Below are 23,009 nucleotides of genomic sequence, written 5' to 3' on the forward strand. Positions count from 1 at the left end.
AAAGCCTAAAATATTTACTGTCTAGAATTTTACAGAAAACGTTTGCCAATCCCTGTGACCACTTGTGGGTCTTTGAGCCTCTTTACTCTCTGGAAATAAGCTTATTTTCCATTTGTCCTCGTTTTAGTGGGAGAAGGTAGCAGAGTCCAGTATCACTGAAGTGTCTCATCTACCAATTTCAGGTGTTTCTAGCAATACATGATAAACACAAATTTTCACTATGCGTCCAGGATTTCTAGCATGTGCCATGTTTAATTTGTAAAGGAAGTATCAGCTTCTAGGAAACAGGAGCCTGTTACTAGTATCTCTTGATCTGTTTAACACTCAGGACTGGGTAGAATTACAGGAGTAAATAACATTACTTTATTTATTCATTTATTTTTTTTTTTTAAGACAGAGTCTCCATATGTCACCCTCAGTAGAGTGCTTTGGCATCACAGCGCATAGCAACTGCAAACTCTTGGGCTCAAGCGATTCTCTTACCTCAGCTTACCTCAGCCTCTGGACTAGCTGGAATTACAGGTGCCCGCCGTAAGGCTCGGCTATATTTTTCATGCAGTTGTCATTGTTGATTAGTAGGCTTGGGCTGGGGTCAAACCTGCCTGCATCAATCAGTATATATGGCTGGTGCCCTACCCACTGAGCTGCAGGTGCTGCCCACCACCCATATTTAAAGGATAATGTGATCTTTCAGAAAGATTGAATGGACAGACAATATAGAAATTTTTGTTCCTTTCCTGCCTTTCTCTTGGCCCTAGTCTTTAAACAACAAAACAAGAAATCCTGGTAGAGGATTTCTTTAATAGAGATCTGGCAGCTCATCCAGGAGAAAATAGTCCTTTTGTAGCCATTGTATACTCAAATAAATCATAGGCATGGTGCCAAGAAGCCCTTTTCAAGCTGGCTGCTGTGTTCTTTACCCTACTCGTTCCTGTTCCCTATTATAAGTCTCTTATTCCCTCAGAAATCTCCAATTTTCCAGGCTGTCACGTGGAGTGAGTGGCTGTGTCTCTTATCCATAGCAGCCAACAGTTGGTCTTCAGTGGTACACTCATTCCTGGTTATCCTTTTACTTTCTAGCTATTCTTCTAAACCAGCGGTTCTCAACCTATGGGCAGAGACTCTTTTTAACAATGAAAATACATTGTGGCATTAGGAAGGTTGAGAACCACTAATAGTCTAATATGAAGTCATTCCTTGAGGCTGGAGTTTTGGTGCCTGCATGGCCTTGAGCAAGTTGGAAATAGTAGCTATTTTGGTTTCAGAGATCTAGCAGAGTCTGCTTTATAGGCTTGCCAAGACTTAAGAGACAACTTGATGGCAGACATAACCTGTATGTAGCAGAACTACTCCATTAATAATTCCTGTATAAGAAACATAAGTGAAAGATCCTTGTGGATTCCAGATACAGGACCTTAATAAGAAGAGCATTTTTTTTTTTTTTTAATGCATGCAAGGGGAGAGCTAGTGATAGTTTTGGTTTGGGAAGTGGTTATTAATGTTGAATTATGAAAAGTTCATCTAATTACTAATATATATAGCAGAGAGAAAGAAACCCCTCTTAATTAACTCCAGGGCTTATTTAGGAAACATCCTTTATTTCACCAGCAAACAGAATGAGAGGAAGAAGGGATTAGGCATATTTGGTTGATTGCCAGCTAAGACTGAAGAACTTTTGTCAATTTCCTCTGTTGGAATTGCTTTTGCCTACAATATAGTACTTTGAGTAATGAAGACTCTTGTCACAATCCTTTGGCTTCTGAGCTTTTCATTGACTGTGTTACTTGTGATCTAACCCTTCTAGAAAGGGTTAGCTTTCTTTCTTTCTTTTTTTTTTTTTTCCTTTTGAGACAGGGTCTCTCTCTGTTGCCCTAGCTGGTGTACAGTGGCCTCATCATAGCTCACTGCAACGTCAAAACTCTTGGGCTAAAGTGATTCTCCTGCCTCAGTCTCCCAAGTAGCTGGGACTACAGGCACATGCCACCACGTCCAGCTAAATTTTCTGTTCTTTTTGTAAAGACAGTGTCTCACTCTTGGGCTGGTGTCGAATTCCTGGTGTCAAGCAATCTTCCTGCCTTGGCCTCCCAAAGTGCTAGGGTATAGGTGTGAGCCACTGTGTCTGGCCAGCTTATTATTTTCTCACTAACATTGTCATGGGCTAAGGGTGTTCCCCTCAAACAAAGTCTAATCATTCTTATGTTGTGGGAGAGGAAGTTATTTCTTTTGAAGTGCTGTTGTGTTTTATTTGCTCATCTTCATAAATCTCTTAATATGCAAAGTATGTATTGCTTTGCAATTTTTATATTTTTCCAAGGATTCACAGAATCATCCCTTTAAGTTTCCGCTCCCTAAGTGGCATTATGGCTTTGATTTGTTTTCAACTGTCTCTGTATACACCAGCTCCTGGAATTAAACAAGAGTTATATTGTACCTTGGTAGATAATAAAGATAAATAGATAACTGCAGCTTTGTAACATTCTGTCATTGTAATGCAGAGCTTATCTTGGAACTAGCTAGAGAAGGAAGGAGAGTAACAGTGAGTGACCATGGGAATCTGACTTAGGGCAGGCATATATTTCAAACCACATAATCTTTCAATGGCCAATCCTATGGTCTGTTTTCTGATTCCAATATAAAATTTTTTTTTTTAATTAAGGTCTGGGCCAGGGGTCCTCAAACTTTTTAAGCAGGGGGCCGGTTCACTGTCCCATTGGAGGGCCAGACTGCGGCCCTGGGTCAAGTCGGCTGCTAAGCAGGACAGGTAGTGGCAGCAAAACACCTGGCAGGCTGGATAAATGTCCTAGGTGGGCCCCATGTGGCCTGCGGGCCATAGTTTGAGGATGCCTGGTTGTAGGCTCTCAATAAGGCAATTTGGGGATTTGAAGTGGTTTTTACTAGAAAGGAGAGAGGACTGAGAGAAACAGACCTCTTGCTTTGAGTATCTTTTACCTTATCCATGGCTATCTGAATCTTGCTCATTTTCAGAAGCTTAAATTTTGCTTACCACCATTTCTCTTTGAAGATCTTTTTGGTTTTTCTAAAGCTCAGTATAGCCAGGCATGGTGGCATGCACCTGTATTAGCTACTTGAGAGACATGGATGGGAGGATCACTTGAGCCCTAGAAGTTTGAGGTTGTAGTGAGCCATGATGATACCACTGCAATCTCACCGGGGTGATAGACGTCTCTAAAACATGAAAGAATAAAAGCTCAGTATATATTGAGGTGGGAAGAATTAATAAAGTAAATGTTCTTCCTAAAAAGTTGTTTCACCATTTAAGAGGATAAATTTTCTATTATCTAGATTTGTGTAACTGATTGCCAGCCAAGAAAGTAGTTGAGTAAAAGGGAGACGATTGCAAGTAAAGAGAAAGTTTATGAAATGGTTGGTTCTGTGAAGTATAGTCCTGGCTTCTGTTACCTTGTAGGAAGCATAAGACATTGCTTCCCTCTTCAGAGCTTTTGGTGTAGTTCAGGAGACAAGGCATAAATACTGCTGGGAAGGAGTATTTATGTATTAAGGGGGCTATAAGGCTGGAAGAGTCTAGGCAAAATTCTGCAAATTAAACTAATTTGGTGTCAAAAGTCAAGTTGGATTTGGTTGGAGGGAATGCCAACCTGAGGAGGAAAGCAGCGCTCAGTCTAGACGTAGCAGCAAAAAGGTTGGGTGTCTGTATTGTACATCTGTCTGTGAATACAGACTGAAAAGAGAAATTAAGGCCTGACTGCTAGTACTTTGACACTCCAGAACAGTATTTCGTTCGAGTATTTATCCAACCCATGTTAGGCAGGGTGGTTTTTGGGCATTTATACTAAACTTTTTTTGGTGTTGAACTGAGGCACTCTTCTGAATGTTAGGGATTTTACAATTAGAGTCCTCATGACTTACTCTTGTTTACCATTAAAATTCAGTACCTCCAATGGGCAAAGAGAATGAGTAAGAGAACTAAATGTGCGTGTCAAGATAGGAAATAGTTTAAAACATGTCTCTTGCTCAAGATTGAGCTATTTGGACATCTAAGCAGGATTTAGTGAATTTTATCTTTGCTGCTGAACTGTCAGTAGAAGAGAACATTGTTGATGTTATAAAGATGTTGTTGAAAGGGCTCTTGCTTGATATACACAGGGTGCCAAAAAAAAGTATACACATTTTACAAAAGGAAAAAAACCACTAAAATTATAATACTAAGTTATGTTTGACTTCTTCAATTGTGAGACACAAGATACAGTATACAGCATAGCAAGCATTATATATTGAGTATTATAATTTTAATACAGCTTTTTTCTTTCTTAAAATGTATATGCATTTTTTGGCACCCTCTGTATTTCCCATATGGAACTTACTTAGTTTGAATGATAGTTTAATTCATAGGTGATGTACTTATTGCCTTTCAGTATTATATACTGTTGGTTACCTCTCATCTGTGCTAACTTCAAAGAAAGCCAACTTAGCTTTAAATGTAATTAATAGTTTAGGGCCTTAAATTCTTGATATGGCCTTGTTACTCTTGCCCCTTCTGTTCTGTTTATTTTCCTAGAAATGGATGTAAATAACAATAATGTAACATGTATATAAACAATCGATGTAAAGAACCATTCTGCTTCCGGCTACTTCTGGCCTTCCTAACCAGGCTTATTACATAACGAACACAGCTAGGCAGCAGTGCTTCTGAGCCAGCTTAACTTCCACAGCCAAGAAGAACTTGAGATCATGGGAGCCATTCAAAAGATAGTTACAAAACAGAAGAGAGCCTCAAGATGAGCCTCTTGTAAAAGGAAACACCTTCAAATTTAGAGACATGGGAAAGCTCTACTAGCTTGCTGGGCTGAGCTCTTTCCCTATATTCACCAAGCACAGGATAGGGAACAGCTACACCAGGGGAAGGATCAAGATCTGTACTTCAAGTAAGTTACAAGTGTATGAGTTGTGTGGGAATGTATAAAGGAGCCTAGGGTCCTTTATACATCTCATCCTGTGATGTCTGCAAGAATAGAAGTTATTCTCAGCTGGAGTGAGGTGGGATTGGTATGGTATTTAAAGTTGAACTTTATTGATGTTGCAATTTCAAGTCATTCCTAAGTCTCATAGATAAGTGCCAGTGTGATTTGGGAGAACTTGAGTTTCCTTCTTGAAGTCAGGAGATTTTGGTGTTTTTTCTTTTCTTTTTTTTTTTGTTTTTAAGGCTTGTCTGACTTAGAAAGTTGCCAGAATACCCTCTCTCTGTTCTCACATACAGAGGGCACATTGTTTGTGTACCTGGTGTACTGTAAATGAGACACCAAATCAGATGCAGCAGTCCAGTCTTGAATAAGCTTTGGTTAGAATGTAGTTTTTTTAAACCAGGCCAGCCAAAGTGGAATTCTTTTAAATGGGACAGATGTCAAGAATGGCTGGTCTCTTCTAGCACCCTCCCAGAAAGAAGTATGTCTGAGGTTATACCCTTCAGTGGACTACTTTCAATAGACACTACTCTGGAAGATGAATTTATTTATAAATATAAATATAAATATAAATATATATATATTTTTTTAGAGACAAAGTGTTACTTTGTCACCCTCGGTAGCTCACAGCAACCTCCAACTCCTGGGCTTAGGCGATTCTCTTGCCTTAGCCTCCCGCGTAGCTGGGACTGTAGGCACCAACCACAACGCCTGGCTATATTTTGGTTGCAGTTTGGCCAGGGCCAGGTTTGAACCTGCCTCCCTCAGCATATGGGGCCAGCACCCTGCCCACTGAGCCACAGGCGCCGCCTCTATTTATAAATATTTTTAAACATCAAATCCCCAAATTACAAACTCTTTATTTTTTTGAGACAGAGCCTCAAGCTGTCCCCCTAGGTAAAGTGCTGTGGCATCACAGCTAACAGCAACTTACAACTCCTGGGCTCAAGCAAGTCTGCTGCCTCCGCCTCCCAAGTAGCTGGGACCACAGGCGCCCACTACAATGCCTGGCTATTTTTTTGGTTGCAGCCGTCATTGTTGTTTGGTGGGCCCGGGCTGGATTTGAACCCGCCACCTTAGGTGTATGTGGCTGGCACCTTAGCTGTTTGAGCCACAGGCGCCTAGCCAAAATTATAAACTCTTAAGTGAAAATTACATGATGGTGATATATGGCTATCTTGTGAAACACAGCCAAACATTTATCATCTAATGGTTGAGTGACCTATTGAGGTGGCTTTATTCATGGTAGGTCTCAGGAAGTTAGCACTGTAACATAATAGAAACTGCTATGTAAAAAGTAGGCTGTAGATCTGTCACACAACAGAGGTCTTGTGTGACAGTATGAAAAGTACTTCATAACAGCAGACTGTATAAAGAAAAGGTGCTATTAAAATGTCCTTGCCTTACATTGGATCTTGATTTTATTTATTTTTATTTTTGCTGTTTTTGGCCAGGGCTGGGTTTGAACCTGCCATCTCCGGCATATGGGGCCAGTGCCCTACTCCTTTGAGCCACAGGCTCCGCCCGTTTATTTATTTTTTTTTTTAAAGAGATAGAGTCTTACTTTGTTGCCTTCAGTAGAGTACCATGGCATCACATCTCACAGCAACCTCCAGCTCTTTGGCTTAGGTTATTCTCTTGCCTCAGTCTCCTGAGTAGCTGGGACTACAGGTGCCCGCCACAACACCTGGCTATTTTTTTATTGTAGTTTGGCTGGGGCTGGGTCTGAACCGCCCCCCGCGGTATATGGGGCCTGTGCCCTACTCACTGAGCCACAGGTGCTGCCCTGTTTTTTATTTACTTTTTTCTTTTTTTTTGAGACAGAATTTTACTTTGTTGCCCTTGGTAGCATGCTGTGGCATCATAGCTCATAGCAACCTCAAACTCTCGGGCTCAAGCAATTCTCTCGTCTCAGCCACCTCAGTAGCTGGGACTACAGGTGTCTGCCATGATGCCTGTTTTTAGAGATTGGGGTGGTCTCACTCTTGCTCAGGCTGGTTTCAAGCCTGTGAGTTAAGGCAGTCCACCTGCCTCGGCCTCCTAGAGTGCTAGGATTACAGGCCTTAGCCACTTCACCTAGCCTATGGGATCTTGAATTTTTTTTTTTTTCCTTGAGAGTCTTACTCTGTTACTCAAGGGTAGATATAGTGCTGTCAGCCTAGCTCATGGCAACCTCAAACTCCTGGGTTCGAGCAATCCTCCTGCCTTAGTCTCCCAAGTAGCTGGGACTATAGGCACCCACCACAATACTGGGCTAATTTTTCTATTTTTAATAGAGACAGGGTCAATTTTCCTATTTTTAGTACAGATGGGGGCCTGGTCTTGCTCAGGCTAGTCTGAAACTCTTGAGTTCAAGTGATCTTCCTGCCTCAGCCTCCCAGAGTGCTAGGATTATAGGCGTGAGCCACTGTGCTGGCCTGGATTTAATTTTGAAAAAAAAAAAAAAATCCTTTAGGATTTGATACAAGGTTATAAAAGATTCTTAATTTCCTTAAAATAAGACACACATTTGTGAATGTTGTCTTTTCTCTCTGTCCTCAGAGGAAAATGGAGCCTAGTGGTTATGTGTACCTATTTCAGGTTGGATTGTCTTTCCAAGATCTACAGATAGCAGTTTCCAATCATTTATTCTCATGAGCATTGGAGAGCAGACTGGTCCCAAAGTTATGGGGTCAGAGGATTGAGGAGTTAAAGAGTAAGGTTGAATGAAGGTAAGCACTCTGTGGGGCAGGGCCCAAGCCCCTTTAGGGAGGCGATGAAGGTAATGTTTGACTTCTGTAGGTTGGAAGTTTGATAACATGTGTACCATAATAGGGAATAAACTCCTAGTTTCATGACTAAAGAAAAGTAACAAGTCATGCTCTGTTGCTGTAATAGCTTATTCCTCAAGGTTAGGCTTTGAAAAACAAACCCAGTAAAAAGTATCTTTATTCTCATGTTTAAAACAGTTTTTCTATGATGATGCAATAACAATACAAAAATATCTTAAACACTACAATGGTCCTTATTTCTCAAGACTTCTTGCAATGTGACATTAAAATATGTGATCTTTGGGTTCTGAGAAACCAATGGCTAAAATAGGAACTAAAACCTTTTCCTGAGGGATGTGTGTGAGTACACGGACAGCCCTTTTTCTTTGGATTCAGGCTATGTACAGTGAGGAGGATGCTAAAAACAAAGTTAATTTGAACTTGTTTTTCAAGGCTCAGGGTCGAAGCTTGGCTCAAAAATAGACTAAGTAGGCTGTGTTAAAAACCTGTTCACCACTACAAAGAGGTTTTCCAGGCTCCTTACTTTAGTTGTAATGGTCTTCCTCTTTGCAGACACATAGGGAAATTAAAGCTGGCCTGGTTTCAATGTTAGAAGATAGGCTTTGGCCTGAAGTTTGGGGTTTGTTCTGTCAGCTGCCTACGAGCTGGCTAGGCTGCCACGGATGAACTGGAAATGGAACTGCAAAAAAATCTTAGGGAATGAGAAGGGATGCATGTCAAATTTGGGCCACCACTATTTTCAACTATAACCTGTCACGACTAGTGACAAACCTGAGGTCTTGGGGTCAGGGCTTCTTAGGTTGATGAGTTTCTTTTGAGCTAGAGCCAGATATCCCTTCCACCCACACTGCTTTGACAGGGTTGTGTCAGGTTATTCTTACTGCCTAGGTTGATAGGTCTAAACTTAACCTATTCCGTTCCCTCCCCTAAGCTTCTTGCAGGCATCTGAGAACACTGTAAGAAGCTTATGAGTAGCAGCTGGTTTTCTGTAAACAGAGTATCTCCATTCCCTTAAGAGAAGCATTGTCATCTTGAGTTTTTTGTGGTTGTGACCGTGCTCACATGTTGTTTTAACAAACCAGCTTGTTCATGGTCCATGAAGTATCTGGTATAGGGAGCATGTGGCAGTGGGTGATAGGGAAGGTAGCTGGGTTTAGGCTAGCCCCTTTGTGGCCTGTAGCAGAAAAATAAGGAGGCAGAAGCTTCTGGCTAGCAAGACAGATGGTAAAAAGAATAGATGCAGGCTGCTTATCGGTACAAGGGGTGCGCTTAATCAGTTGACATCAACACAGATCTGATTCCCACCATTCAGAGCAGTTTGAATCAACAGCCTCAGGTTCAGGCAGAAATTGTTGCAGCCTCTGAAATCTTCAAGGTCTAGAAACAGATGGTGTTCACAGGACCCCTAGCTAGTTTCCACGTGATTTGAGCCTCTGTTGCTTCCTCTCAGGTGGTGGGTCTCTGGAGGAAGTCAGGTGTCTTGTGCCTGCTAGGCCGCCTGTCTCTGAGATTCCTGTTGCTGTACCTGTGTACTCTGCAGGGCACTGTGGGGCACTTGTAGGGGCACTGAGGCTGGGAGGCTGAGAGCAGTAGAGAGACCTGGGGGTGTAGGTGCCAACTCCGCAGGGCTAGAAAACAGTTCTGTAGGGACGCAGGGCAGCAGAAGGTATGAGGGCAAGTCCTGGGGAGCTGGGGACCCAGGACAGCCTAGAGCACTGTCATCGGAAGGAATGGGGCTGAGGCAGCGGCCTTCTCCGGGTAAGTACCGAATGCATTTCTTTTTCCTCCTAGGAATAGTGAAGAGAGTTATCTGTAAACAGAGGGTGAATTCATAGTCACACACCACAACCAAAAAGTTCTGTCTTTGCACAAGGCTGGCTGATCTCTTATCCCCTCTCCCCCTTGTTTGGGTGATGGATGTGTCAGTGCTCTCTGACCTGAATCAGCACTGCGACTGTTCTTGTCCTGGCCCAGACCTAGTACAAAGTGCAGTTCTCAGAATAGCCACAGGATGGCATGGGGGCCTTCTGTAGCTAGATCTGTACCAGGCCGCCTCCTATTTCCACAGGAGCCATCACCTAGTCTGAACCTTTGAGCTTCTTCAAGGGGCTACAATTCCTGTGCCGCCTTTGCTAAGCAATCTTAGTCCTCAGAGCTGGGTTGGGGGAAAAGTGAATACTGACTTGTTTCATCCTTTACCATACTAGAGTCCTCTGGGTCAGTTTGTCTCTTGAGTAGCATGAACTAGAGGGAAGAGGACCCCCTCTGAGAATAGGGCTGTTTCCCATTGTACACATATACATTAAAAATTCCTCTTTGCCCTTGGACAGGGAGTGTGGAGGGCTCACTGAGTTGCTGGACAAGTGTTCCTTAGAGCCAGTGACCTTACTACCTTGGTTGTGGCTCTGCCAGGCCTGGCCTGAACCTAAACAAGGCAACTAACCACTGGTAAATAAACATTTTCAGGCTCACAAATATTTCTCTGTTGAACATATGTTGAAACAGAGGCTTGGTGCCACAGGACCCTTTGCCTAAGACAGACCAGGACTACCCATGCTCCTTTCTCTAGCCCTCTGGTCTCAGGTACAAGATAGCAAGTAAGGGTGTTTTAGCCACCTCTGCACTGAGCCTTGCTGTGATAGGCAGGGTTCTGGGAATTGGGAAAGCTCTACTTACATTGATCCTTAGTTCCCTGCCTTCTCAATCTCACTCCACCTAGGGGGCAGCCTAAGCAAGAAGCCAATAGGACACTATTAGAAGTGCTTTGACTGGGGGACTGTTGGAGCCCAGACAGGTACCTCATCCAACCTGGGAATTTCAAGACTTTGGGGGAAGAAAGAGTCACTTAGCTAAACAAGACCTGAAGGATCAAGATAGCAACTAGGTTATTAAGGTGGTTCTGTACTGTTGTCACTGTGTTTTTCTCAGATTTAAGAGCTTAGGATGGCGCAGGCAGGGATCCTAACTTGTAGTGAGGTAGTTGGTAAGAGTGGTATGTGAGAGATTTACCTGTTGTGGACCAGCAAGGCCTGACTAGCACTAGGGCCACCTCCTTGAGCCTGCCTTTTGGAACATTCCTTCTACTCCTCCTTCCATTTAGATCCAGGTGATCATCTCCATAATCTATAATGTGTTTAGATCCATCTTAGTGGGTATGGATTCCCCAATCTGGGTATGCTAGAGGGCTGAGGGGCCAAAGGAATGGGCCACAGCCCCAGCAGAACATGTATAGAGTCAAGGGAAGCAGCTTGAAGCAAAAGGAGAATGATGGTGGGGACAAACCCACCTGCACGGACCACACCAATCCGTCTGCTGGTTGAGGCCAAAGCGAGCACGGCATTTCTTAGGCGAGCCAGGGTCTGCGCACAGACATGCCAGAGGGGCAGAGCAGGGCAGAAGGTGAGCAGGTAGGCAGCAGGGCAGAACAGGGCCCAGAAAGAAGAGGTACATCAGTGTTAGCCAGTTATAGATCCCCCACAGCCCCCATAGGCAGAATAGGCCTCTCTATGGCATAGCCAGCCCCACTGGGAGCCCAGAGCAAGGTATCAGCAAAGGTGGGTACCCAGCTGGGCAGGGGAGGTAGTGGGAAGAATGGTGGGGGTGGGGGAAGGGGTCCTCTCAGGCTGGCTCCTCTCTGTGGCTTGTGGGCTCCTTGCAGCATAGAGGCTGCAGGATAAGGGCCCAGAGAAGTCCATGAGGATCCAGCCTCTTATGCATTAGGGCTACCCATTCTATCCAGCTTTTCTTTATTCTTATCAATGCCCAATCTTCCTTCAAGAGATAAAGCTAAGCCTATTGCTTATGCCTGTTGTACACACTTCCAGATGAAAAAAAAGGGCCCATTTCTTACCTCAGAGAAAGGGCTGGGGACTCTGCCTTGTCCTACTCCTATCTCTCAGCTTCCCCATGTGGCAATCTGAGTTATCAGAGTTGGGGGCAGTGTTCACCCACAGGAAGGAGGCCTACAATGGGGTATTGGCCCTCCTCTAACATGGAGCACTTTGCATGGCTATGAAAAATGGGGATGAGGAGGGTGACAAATTGCTAGGCTTCAGCAGGCTGTGTGACTATTGGGCCTAAGTATGGGGCCTGACTCAGCCAATACCTGGACAGAGAATTAGCCAAGGTGCATTGTTTGTGTTATGCATTAAACTATACAGTGAGTTGCTCACTAGCCTCTCTGGTAGAGTCTGGTAGAGGCTACCTGTAAGCAGAGCTAGCAAAGGTGAGGTGTGGGGGCACGGAAAGGCAATATACCACTTGCTACATGACCTGGTTTTAGCTGGTCTCCCTAGCACTTGGTATAGCTATTACTTGTATGGAGACCTGTCAGATGCAGCCTTAGTCCCTGAAGGCTCCTGGGTGAGTACTCTCACTCTCACTCTGGGCCTTGAAATGAGGGCATGGAGAAGAGTCTACACTGCTACTAAGGGAAGGCCTCACCTGTGGTAGATTCTTGGTGCTTTTCCCTTGACCGCCTTTTTTTCTTTCCCTGTAGGGAACAAAAAGGATGCTCAGATCTGGGAAGTAGATACTTGGCTATCTGTAGCCTGCCGCCTGGCCTGGCTGCCCCTGGGATTCTGGGCATATAGGTCCCTCCTACTGTCAGGCCCTGGTGTTTATTGATTGTAGTTCTTGTGTGGGGTTGCAATTTAGGGGCTGCTCCCTCTCCCAATACCCATGTGGCCCAGTGAAATACTGGGCAACAGCCCCATGTGTGAGTGCATTCTAGAGTGGGGAAAAGGATGTGGGCTTGCCCTCAGGGGATGGTTTGTCAGCCTGGACTCTCCTTGTTCTTCCTTATCTGTGCCTTCAGGACAGTAGTTTTACCCTCCCTGCTGAGGTGGAGCCTTAGCGCATGGTATCTCAGGATGCCCTACCCGCCCCTTCCTTGTGTCAGTGGCCACTCACGTAGTTGTCCCGTGCCGACCAGCCTGGGTATAGCTGCATATGCAGCTGCCTCTCCTTGCGGGCCAGCTCATAATACTTGGCCTGCTCTTCTCGCGACAGCGCATGCCACTGCAATAGGGAAGCGGGGCAGATGGAGTACATCAGGGAGTCAATAAGCTGCACCAGGGTGAAGATGATCAGAGCCATCCCTGCCAGCCCACTTGCCCATGGGCTTACCCTGCGACCCAGGATCTGATTGATGGCAGCACTCTCCTTGAGTGTACACTCTGCAATGACCTTGGCTCTCATCTCCTTCATGTACAGCATGAAGGCATTGAGGGGCTTCTTGATAGTTGGCTTCTTGGCCTCCTTCTCCACCTTGGACTCTGCCTGTGTCTTCCTGAGGGGTACAGACCCAGATAGCTCAGGAGCTTCCCCACCCCAACACTCACCTAATGGTAGCACCTTCCTCTAGTTGGGTCCAGTGTGTACCTAAGTATATGACACTAGGGTGTAAATGGAATCTTTTAGCTGCCCCAAAATGGGTGAGCAGAGAGCTAAGTAACTTTCTTATGGGAATACCATAGCCAAGTAGGAAGAGCATGTGTTAAGGACATCTCAGCCCCTCATTTCTTGGCTGAAACAAACTCCTTGTTCCTTAAGCACCTCCTGAGGATCAAAAAATGCAGTGATCAGTAGCCAGAGCCATAAGACAGCTTGACCAAGGGCCTCCTGAGCCTAGTGGGAGTCATATATATCCTGGCTGACGAATAGATCTATCTACTCACCTGCCCATCCCACCCTTTTCTTGCTTCCCTCCCCATCATGTCTTTTCACTCACAGGCTGCGGTCGTAAGGCTGTAGCTCCTGCTTCCCTGAGGGGGGTACAATGGCTGGGTGAGGGATGGCTGCAGGATGACCAGGTACACTGGAACCTAGCATCAAAGATGGGTGGGTGAACCTAGAGGCAGGAGAAGAGTTAACACTGAGCTAGGAATTCTAGTCCAGACCTTTGTACACACACACAGGCCCCTGCATAGTAGTACACAAGGACACAGATGAACAGATACCCTACCCCCATTGAGGTGGACATAAGTACACAGATAAATACAAATATCTGCTCCCAACACATTGCACAGACACAATGCAAAAATCTACGTATATGCCACTCAGGTGGTTGGCTGTTCAATAGGTCCCAAGTAGCTTTCGAATCTGTCCCCTTCTCACATCCTACCTTGGCAACCCAGCCTCAGGAGCCTGTGGCTCCCTAGGGACCTCCTCACACTCCTACTTTGACCCCTCCAGACCTCTACACAATAGCCAGAGTGACCTTTTAAAAAATACCTGAATGATCCTGACCTGTTCCTGCAGAAGTTCCCCTACTACCTGCAGAATAAAACTCAGGCTCTTCCTGGGGGCCTGCACAGCCTTATATAAGCATCCCTGGTGACATTTCTAGCCTCATTTCTTCCCTGCTGCTTTCCATCAATCCCTACTCCCCAGCCAGCCTCAGTTACTAAGGTTCCCTTTGTCCTCTTTCAAAACATACTACCCTCTCTACATGAAGCTCTCCCTAATCTATCAAGTCTTGGCTGGGGTCTCCTTTGAGCTTCTCCATCACCCAGATGGCCCATTCAGCTGCTGCTGCGGCTATACTTCCTACCCTGGGCTGTGAGTTCCAGCAAGGCTGGAAATGACTGCCACATCTCTTGCTGTTTCATACCTAGTTCCAGGTCTGTCACTAAGAGAGCGAGCTAAGTGAAGGGACACGTGCACACATACTTCCTACTTCACTTTTTTTTTTTTTTTAATAGTCTTGAGCTATTACCCTGGGTAGAGTGCTGTAGCACCACAGTTCACAGCAACCTCCAACTTGGGCTCAAGTTTTTCTATTTTTTTAAGTAGTGATGCAGTCTTGCTTTTGCTTAGGCTGGTCTCGAACTTGTGAGCTCAAGCAATCTACCCGCCTCAGCCTTCCAGGATGCTAGGAATACAGGTGTGAGCCACTGCTCCCGGAGGACCACTTTACTTTCTTAATTCAGTGGAGACCACTCTGCTCCTTACTGCTTACACTGGTGGGCCACTAAGCAGGCAGCCCCTAAAGGCCTGAGGTTAGGGACACTTATGTAAAAGATGTTGACATGGCTTCGGCAGAGTTTGGGGATGCCCAGGACAGTCCTGAGCCATCTTTGGTGAGTACACACAGGCTAAGCCATGTGTACATGCAGTGCTTTGCTGCCCAGTATGGCTTGGGCTAAGACCTCTTCTTACTACCTTTGCTCTCAGGCACAGGGTAGCAGGGAGTTACAGAATGACAGACGGACAGATGGACAAAAGACTAACACAGGGCAAGCACTGGCCTGGGCCTGGCCTTGGGTGGGCACTGAAGCCTGGGCGACAAGAAGCAGGCGCCTGGCTGCAGGGTAGGGGACTCACCTGGGGTAGGGGGTGCCAGGGGCTGCAGTGGGGGCAGGGAAGTGCTGTCTATATCCGCAGGAAGGGGACAAGGGGTAGAGAGGAGGGCTGGGCCTGTGGTTAGGAGAGACAGCTGTTAGCAGTCTGGCTGCTGGCCAGACATGGGGAAGGACTTCCCCCACTTGGCGTGGGCTGACCCAAAACCAGACACAAGGGCCGCTGCTGGGACCAATCCAGTGTTGAGGATCTGCCACCAGGGGGCAACTTGGGCTGCACCTCTTTCTATAGGCTTGTATTGGTACTTAAGGGACAGAAAGGGCAGCTTTCTTTTTTTATGAGACAGAGCCTCAAGCTGTCCCCCTGGGTAAAGTGCTATGGCTTTGCTGCTCACAGCAACCTCCAACACCTGGGCTCAAGCGAGTCTCCTGCCTCCGCCTCCCAAGTAGCTGGGACCACAGGCGCCCGCCACAACGCCCGGCTATTTTGTGGTTGTAGCCATTATTGTTGTTTGGCGGTCCGGGCTGGATTTGAACCTGCCACCTTAGGTGTATGTGGCTGGTGCCTTAGCCGCTTGAGCCACAGGCGCCAAGCCAAGGGCAGCTTTCTATCTACCTAGCTTAGCAGGCCCCTAGACTCTTCTGTCTCCTCAGTTTCCTTGACAATATAAGGCTGATACCCTGTTCTAGGGCCCTTGTATCCACTGTTATTTTTTTTTTCCCTTTCTCTGTCTCAGCTGCTTGGTTCAGAAAGCACCTACTGTTGATGCTAGATTGTTCTTCTGCCCTACTGTGCCTACTTCAACTTCTGTGCATCCTTTCAGGCCTTGCTTAGCTAAGTGACCCTTTCTCCCTAAAGTCTTGAAATTCCCAAGTAGGATGAGGCACCTGTCTCGGCACCTACAGTCCCCTAGTCAAAGCACTTCTAACAGTGTCCTGTAATTGGCTTCTTGCTTAGGTTGTTCCCTAGGTGGACTAAGTTTGAGAGGGCAGGAAACTAAGGATCAATCAATGTAAGCAGTGCTTCCCGTGCCCAGAACCCTACCTATCACAGCAAGACTCAGTGCAGAGGTGGCTAAAGACACCCTCATTTTTCTCCTCCCAGTCAACACTACATGGTGGAAACAAAAAGCACAGAATTCCTATTTGCCGTAGGCTCAAATCTCTTGGTCTTTAGAACTTCTGGCCTACGGGATGTTTTTGAGAGTTTGGCCCAGAGATTCTCTCCACTTTGATACTGGGGTACATGTGGGGTAGTTCTAATTTGTATTCAGAATGGAGCTTTGTCCAAGGAGAATCTGAAAATAGAGGCGTGTGCTGCACAAGTGAAAAGGGGCAGGTGGGCCCCAGGTTGGGCCTATGACTTACCCTATTTCCCTAGGAAGCCACATTTTTCTTGCTGTTGGGTGAGTGCCCCAATCCAGAAAGGCTAGAGATCTGTGCACATCATACTGTGGTTGATGAGTAAAGTGCCAAGTAGCCTGCTCAGCTCTATGGAGGACAGGCCTATTGGCCCCCAGTCAGGCCTTTTCACTTGAGGATCCAGGCTGCCTTTTCCTGGCCCAGCCTTAGGAGACTGTTCAGGCAAGCTGTCAGTTGCTTGGGTACAAGCAGGCACCATAAAGAATTCCTTGGGCAATTCAGTAAGGAAGAGAAGGCACTCCCAGCAGCAGGCACTGAGGCCAGTAGGAAGTATACTCTTGTCTGTCAGGCAACTAAGAAGCATCAGCCTCTCTGGTGGCCCTTCATGCTGAGCAGGTTGGGTGAGTTGCCTCCCTACTCAGGCCTACTTTTTCTTCCTCGTGTACTTATGGCTCTGGAAGTCCTTAAGCAGCCCAGAGTTCTCCTCTCAGCCCAGAGGGAATGAGGAGACCAAGTCTCTTAGCTACTGAGGAGACTTTCTGGCAGAGCTGGGACCAGGAGCCAGCTCTCTTACCTGGAGTGTGTCAGGCTACCTGGGGAATGCCAGGGGGCCATGAGGATCCCTGTCTCAGAGCCAGGTTGGGGTAGAGCTGCTAGCCAGCCCTTGGTATTTGTACAGAGCTGGCAGCAGGATGCCCAATGCAGAAGAACAAAGGAGGGAAATGTAAGGGCAAGTACAACCATTGTAAGATGTCCCTTCCCACTGGGCCCATACTTACCAGCTCACAGTGTGAGGGAGCTGTCCCATGCTGCCTGGGGTCAGAGAGTAGAAGCCAGAGAGGTCAGGGGTCTGCAGAGGCCTATGAGCTCCTGTAGGGGAGAGAGAGGCTATGTAAGTACGCTGGCCTGACCTGGCAAGCCACTTCAGTTACTGCATCCTAGAGCCTCTAAGATCCCACCCCCTTTTGCTAGAGAACTAGACATAAACTGGTTTATTCAAGACTATTCCAGTGTAATGATAGTGCCTCTTTGACAGGTAAGGGAGCCAAGGGCAGAGGGGCTGGGTGAGTTACCTCAGGACACCAGTTGGCCAGTACTTAAAGCTGAAGTAACTCAGGAATGTGAGATCAGGCCTTGCTACTTCCTGGTCCACTACGGGTCTTCAATTGGGGCCTCTGCTGGGAACTCCAGCCTGGCTTGGGGAGCCAGAGCTCTACTTGCCCCCCAAGGTTAACTCAGCAGGTTTCCCACAGCTGACAGTGGTGGATTTCAGAATGACTTTGCCTGAGGCTGAGGTGAATCAGCCATCATAACCACCACTTTCCATTTTCTCACTGGGGGGAGGGAAAGGCTACAGTTTCACAATTACCAGCAATGCATAATTGCCTGCTCCCATACTGGCAGTGGGGGTTACCCACAGGATTTAGGCTCCTACCTCAAACTTTATAAAGCCTTTAAATTTTGACCTGGCACTATTTCCCCTTATGGTGCTCTCACATACCTCTATTCCATCTTTCTGGTATTTTCTTTGGGCTTATGTTTGCACAGCTCTAGGATCTCTGGTTATAAAATGGTCTGCTTGGTCTCAGAAGCCACAAACTCTGATCTCATTGGGCCCCCTCCCTATCCCAAGCTTATACCTTGCTTTTGGCTGATGTCCGCAGGTGCAGGCGTGGGGTGTGGGCTGCTGAAATGTTCGTAGAGAGGAGAGAGTTGGGGGACACCATGAGGGGGCTGACTGGCTTTGTTATGCTGAAAAATGAGAAGGCCGGTAGGTGAATGTAAGGAATCTTGAGGGAATAATGGCACAGGGGTGGGGATGTGCAAATAGGCAGAGTCCCAATGAGCTGTGTGTGGGTAGCCCAGCTTTCAAAGAAAAGTGGTAGTGGCCAAAACCTTTAGGGAAGGGAGTACCACTGAAGCCATCCGGTGTCTAGTGACCCGCTCTTCTACCCACTAGCTTTGTAAACTCTGCCTAAGTATCCCCACTAGAGAGCCTCTTGATCTTTCTGGACACTCAATTCTGGGAAATCCATCTCCTCTGTCCAGGAAACGCTTCCTGACCTCATCTCTGAGATTTCCATGTTTCTCTGGGGATTGACAGCTTGTAGGGGGCTGGGAGAGACATTTCTCATAGCCTCCAGTCCCTGGCTGCAACATGGTCTGAGGACCTGTCCTACTCCAGGACAGCCTAGATAGAGCTCTTTCCTTCTCAAGCCCCCAGATTGGGGGTAGAGTCTGACCCTCAGTCCCATATCAGGCCTAACAGGATTTGCTGGTAAGGGCTCTCTTAGTCTCCTAACTCAGGGCAGGTGAGGCCAGATGGAGCCTGGCTCCTCCGGGACAGCCTGCCCAGCCTCCTATACTTCCTGTTTCATCAGCACCGCGAGACTCTTAATTATCACACCAATTGGATGACTGTTATGAGATGACTCAGTCAGCAGGCTGGGAATGGGGCTCCCCACACAACCAGGCACAAGGAGAGCTGGCTATAGGGCATTACTGCCAGAACCAAGGCCCAGCTTCCCAACATTCTTAGCACACATAGATGCAGGCTAGAGAGCCTCAGCTACAGCCAAGGCTCAGCTTTCCACTCCACAAAGTCCACTTGTGGGAATGCTGCTGGCTGGAAGCACAGATGAGTGATCTCTAACCCATGACACAGATGAAACAAGACATCTTTGGAGCAAGAGGTAATGAAAGGTTGTGGCTGGAGCTCCTCCCCTCTGTGGGTGACATTCCCCATTGGGTGAATTTAGCCAGACTTCTTAAGATCTTATGTTTCTTCTCCTAGTAATGAATGGGATTCATGATCCCTTCATCTCCAGGTCTGAGGGAGGTTAGGGTGGCTCACAGTGAGGAGGTTGGCACAGGTCCTTTGGCACTTGCTTATTAGGGATCCAGGGCAAGGCTAAAGAGAAGGCTTGGGTATGACTCAAGCCTGCAGCCAAGGGATGAAGCTTTTCTACCTGGGCACAGGCTCTCACCTCCCAGCAGCAGCCCTGGCCTGCCATCTTTCTCCTAAAGACGATAGGCTGCATCCTTCCCCTCAGTTCCTGAGGAAGGTACTGACATATCTATCACCTGTCAGGCCCCTGCTCAACTGTCTGTCCATCAGAAGGAGTTTTACATAACAGGACTACTCAGGTTTCCTTCTGTCCTCAGGCAGAGGAGTTGATGTCCCCATGGGTGGCTGGCCAGGGCAGCTGTAGGGTATGTGGACATGTGAAATCCTTCAGGTACTAAGTACCTGCCAAATGCCAGGCACTGTGCCAAATACTTTGTAAGCCCAGTTTCGTTCCCATCATGGTACAAACAGGCTCCCATCTGTAAATGCTTCCTAACCTACCAGTCCATGTCTAGCTCCCCTTTACAGAAACCTCAGCAGTTCTGCTCCCATTTGCTGCATCTAGTTCTCAGCTGTCATTCTCTCTTCAACCCAGCCAGCCAGTCTCTTGTCCTATCTATTAGATAACTCTTGTCAAGGTCCCCAGTGATTTCTTACATAATCCTAACCTAAATGGTCAATTCTCAGTCTTCACCCAGCCTCTCTGCAATATCAACCTGACTTCTCCTTCCTCAAAATAGTTTCTTCACTTGGCTTCTGGATTGCCACATTTGCCTGATTTTTCTCCAATCCCTTGGACTACTTTTTGCCTTTTCTGGGTCCCCATCCTCTTCCTCTCATCTAGGCTTCTGGCTTTAAACATCTTCATGTGATGAATCCACATTTCTATCCCACTTCTCCTAGGAATGCTACTCTCCAAATGTTTATTTAATTCTACTTAGAGTTCTGAAATGCCCCCCAACATTAAGCTCAATATATCTAAAACTTCTCATTTCTGCCCCAAAGGTTCCTTTCCATCTTTCCAATTTCTCAGACCTGGGAGTTATCCTAGACTCTTTTCTTTCTCACACACCCATGTCCAATTTGTCAGCAAATCCTAAGGCTCTACCTTCCAAATCTGTGTAGAATCCCACTATTTCTCCCTTCTTCCTTGTCCCAACTCAATCTAAGCCACCATCACTTCTCACCTGGGCGAATACAGCTGCCTCCTCCCTGGAATCCTATTTCTCTCTTGCCTCTCAGTCAGTCTTCCATCCAGCAGCCACAGGAATCAGATCATGTCACTCCTCTGCCTAAAGCCTCCAGGGGCCTCTCACTCTATCTCCTGACCAGGGGCCTACAAAGCTGTCTGTTATCTGGCCCCAGGTCTTTCTCCCACCATGACACCTCTACTTTCCTCCTTACCTACAATGCCCAGGACTTCCCATGAAAGCCTCATCCTCCAACATCCTTCTTTATTTTGTTGATACAGAGCTTTAAGCTGTCGCCCTGGGTAGAGTTCCATGGAATCATAGCTCACAGCAACCTCCAACTCCTGGGCTTAAGCAATTCTCTTGCCTCAGCCTCCCAAGTAGCTGGGACTACAGGCACCCGCCACATGCGTGGCTATTTTTTGTTGTTGTTGTAGTTGTCATTGTTGTTTGGCTGGCCCAGGCTGGATTCGAACTCCCCAGCTCTAGTATATGTGGCTGGCGCCTTAGCCGCTTGAGCTATAGGTGCTGAGCCCTCCAACATCCTTCTTCATTTCCTCCAATGATAGTTTTTTTAAGTGTGCTATGATGTTAAGTAGGTTGGGAAGCCCAGGTCTAGGCTTACTGAACTTTTCTTTAGAGCAGTGGTTCTCAACCTTCCTAATGCCGTGAACCTTGAAAGGTCCAAGGCTGAGCGCCTGTGGCTTAAGTGGCTAAGGCACCAGCCACATACACCTAAGCTGGTGGGTTCGAATCCAGCCCGGGCCCGCCAAACAACAATAATGGCTGCAACCAAAAAATAGCCAGGCATTGTTGTGAGCACCTGTGGTCCCAGCTACTTGGGAGGCTGAGGCAGGAGACTCGCTTGAGCCCAGGAGTTGGAGGTTGCTGTGAGCAGTAAGGCCATGGCACTCTACCCAGGGGGACAGCTTGAGGCTCTGTCTCAAAAAAAAAAAAGAAAGATCCAAAAGGGTCGCGACCCAGAGGTTGAGAAACGCTGCTCTAGAGGATCCTGGGCTAATCTCTTCCCTGAGCCTAAAGTTTTTACTCTTATAAAATGGGGCTGAGGGTGGCGCCTGTGGCTCAGTGAGTAGGGCACCAATCCCATATACCGAGGGCAGCAGGTTCAAACCCAGCCCTGGCCAAACTGCAACAAAAAATAGCCAGATGTTGTGGCAGGTGCCTGTGGTCCCAGCTACTCAGTTTTGCTGCTCAAATCCCAGCTTGCAGCACAGCTCAGGCTGGGATTAAGAAACCTTCAGACCGCAGCCGTCTGCTTGCTGGCTGTACACGCTGAGAGTCCTTGCTACCACCAGCAGTTTAGGCTATAGCTGCTGCTCTGGTATGTATGCATATGACAGTGGCAGTGTTGAGGGGATTGCCTGGTGGGCATTGGGCTTGTCCTGCCCACTAGTTTTCCCTGGAAACTGGAGAAAAACATTAAATAGGAGTCTGCAGCCAAACCACAAGAGAAGTGCTGGATGGGCAGGGATGAGGCAGAGAACCCTCAAGCAGCTAGAGGCCTTGGGGCGGCCAGGGCTTCACAGGAGGCATTGAGGGCCTGACTAGACCTTCCCACATTCATACATTTGTGCAAGCTGCCTCTTAGCTTCAGTCCCCAGCCCCCTCCCTACCTGGTGGTGGTAGCCAGTGGGAACCGTCTGGCACAGGGCCCAGTGCCCCATGCCCTCTTCAGCCAGTGGAACGTCCCGCTCCAGGGCCTCAGTACAAGGCTGTCCCAGGGCCAGACTGCCCAGACAGTAGGGTGGGGTTGCCTGGTGCCAAGCATGTGTATGGGGAGCCCTGTGATTGGAGCTCCCTCTCTTCCTCCTGATGGTGACTATGCCCAAGCCTCCAAGGGAAGGAGGCAAGTCTGGATTGATCATCCCCACCAGGCCCTGAGCACCTCAACAGCACAATTTCACATCTTACCTCTGTTACCAAACACAGCACTGGGCATACAGTAAGTACTTAAAGCACGATGTGATGTATAAATACATGAACAATGCATGAATGACTCAACAGCAGTCCACACTCCTTGATCAGACACCCTAGACCCCTACCCTTTGCCTTTGTTTGACCTCCCTCTTCCTCTCTACCAGCTGTTATACTGTAGAAAGGTCTAGGACTCAGTCACTCTAGGCTTACCCTGAGAGTCACTCCTTTCCTGCCAGTGCTGGTCCAGCCTCCAGCTAGATAACCATTGATAGGGCTTCCTCCCAGCGGAGGTGGTCCTTCCTGTTACTGAATTGCCCTAACTACAAAAATTGATCTGCTGTCCCAAAGGTAATCCTCAGCCTTCTGGGATATTTTCTTTAGCCCATGGCTAGAAGTTCCTCACTCTGGTGCCCCAGAATGCCAGGAATGGAGCCAGGGTAGGGTTGGTCAGGAGGAGGTGAAAATGGGGAGAGGACTCCTGAGGTAAGTCTCCTCTGCTTTGAAGTCGAGCCTGGGCCTGGCTGGGCCGTCCCTGCCCCCTCCCAATTGCCCCCCCCCCACTTCCTGCAGGCGCAGGTGAAAAATAAACACAGTTGGCATTTTCTCTTCAGACCGCAGCGGTCTGCTTGCTGGCTGTACACGCTGAGAGTCCTTGCCAC

At 47.3% G+C, this 23,009-nt stretch overlaps 1 protein-coding gene across 2 annotated transcripts in view; it reads right to left on the minus strand.

Moving 5' to 3' along the window:
• Window positions 1-7,557: 7,557 nt before the first annotated feature.
• TCF7 (transcription factor 7) overlaps window positions 7,558-23,009 on the minus strand; it is a 34,417-nt gene continuing 18,965 nt past the window's right edge. The window contains exons 4-11 of one of the 2 annotated variants that reach the window (XM_023516277.1): window positions 18,015-18,126; window positions 17,154-17,244; window positions 15,038-15,130; window positions 13,443-13,562; window positions 12,839-13,001; window positions 12,623-12,730; window positions 12,155-12,203; window positions 7,558-9,521 (exon numbers count right to left, since the gene is read on the minus strand). In XM_023516277.1, coding sequence (XP_023372045.1) covers window positions 9,499-9,521; window positions 12,155-12,203; window positions 12,623-12,730; window positions 12,839-13,001; window positions 13,443-13,562; window positions 15,038-15,130; window positions 17,154-17,244; window positions 18,015-18,126 — 759 coding nt within the window. In that variant the 3' untranslated portion in view covers window positions 7,558-9,498. The remainder of the gene's footprint in view (window positions 9,522-12,154; window positions 12,204-12,622; window positions 12,731-12,838; window positions 13,002-13,442; window positions 13,563-15,037; window positions 15,131-17,153; window positions 17,245-18,014; window positions 18,127-23,009) is intronic. The other variant, XM_023516275.1, reaches the window with a different exon arrangement.

The sequence above is a fragment of the Otolemur garnettii genome, unplaced genomic scaffold (assembly GCF_000181295.1).
Source record: "Otolemur garnettii isolate 467f Iridium unplaced genomic scaffold, OtoGar3 scaffold00003, whole genome shotgun sequence".
In the NCBI taxonomy this organism is placed as follows: Eukaryota; Metazoa; Chordata; class Mammalia; order Primates; family Galagidae; genus Otolemur; species Otolemur garnettii.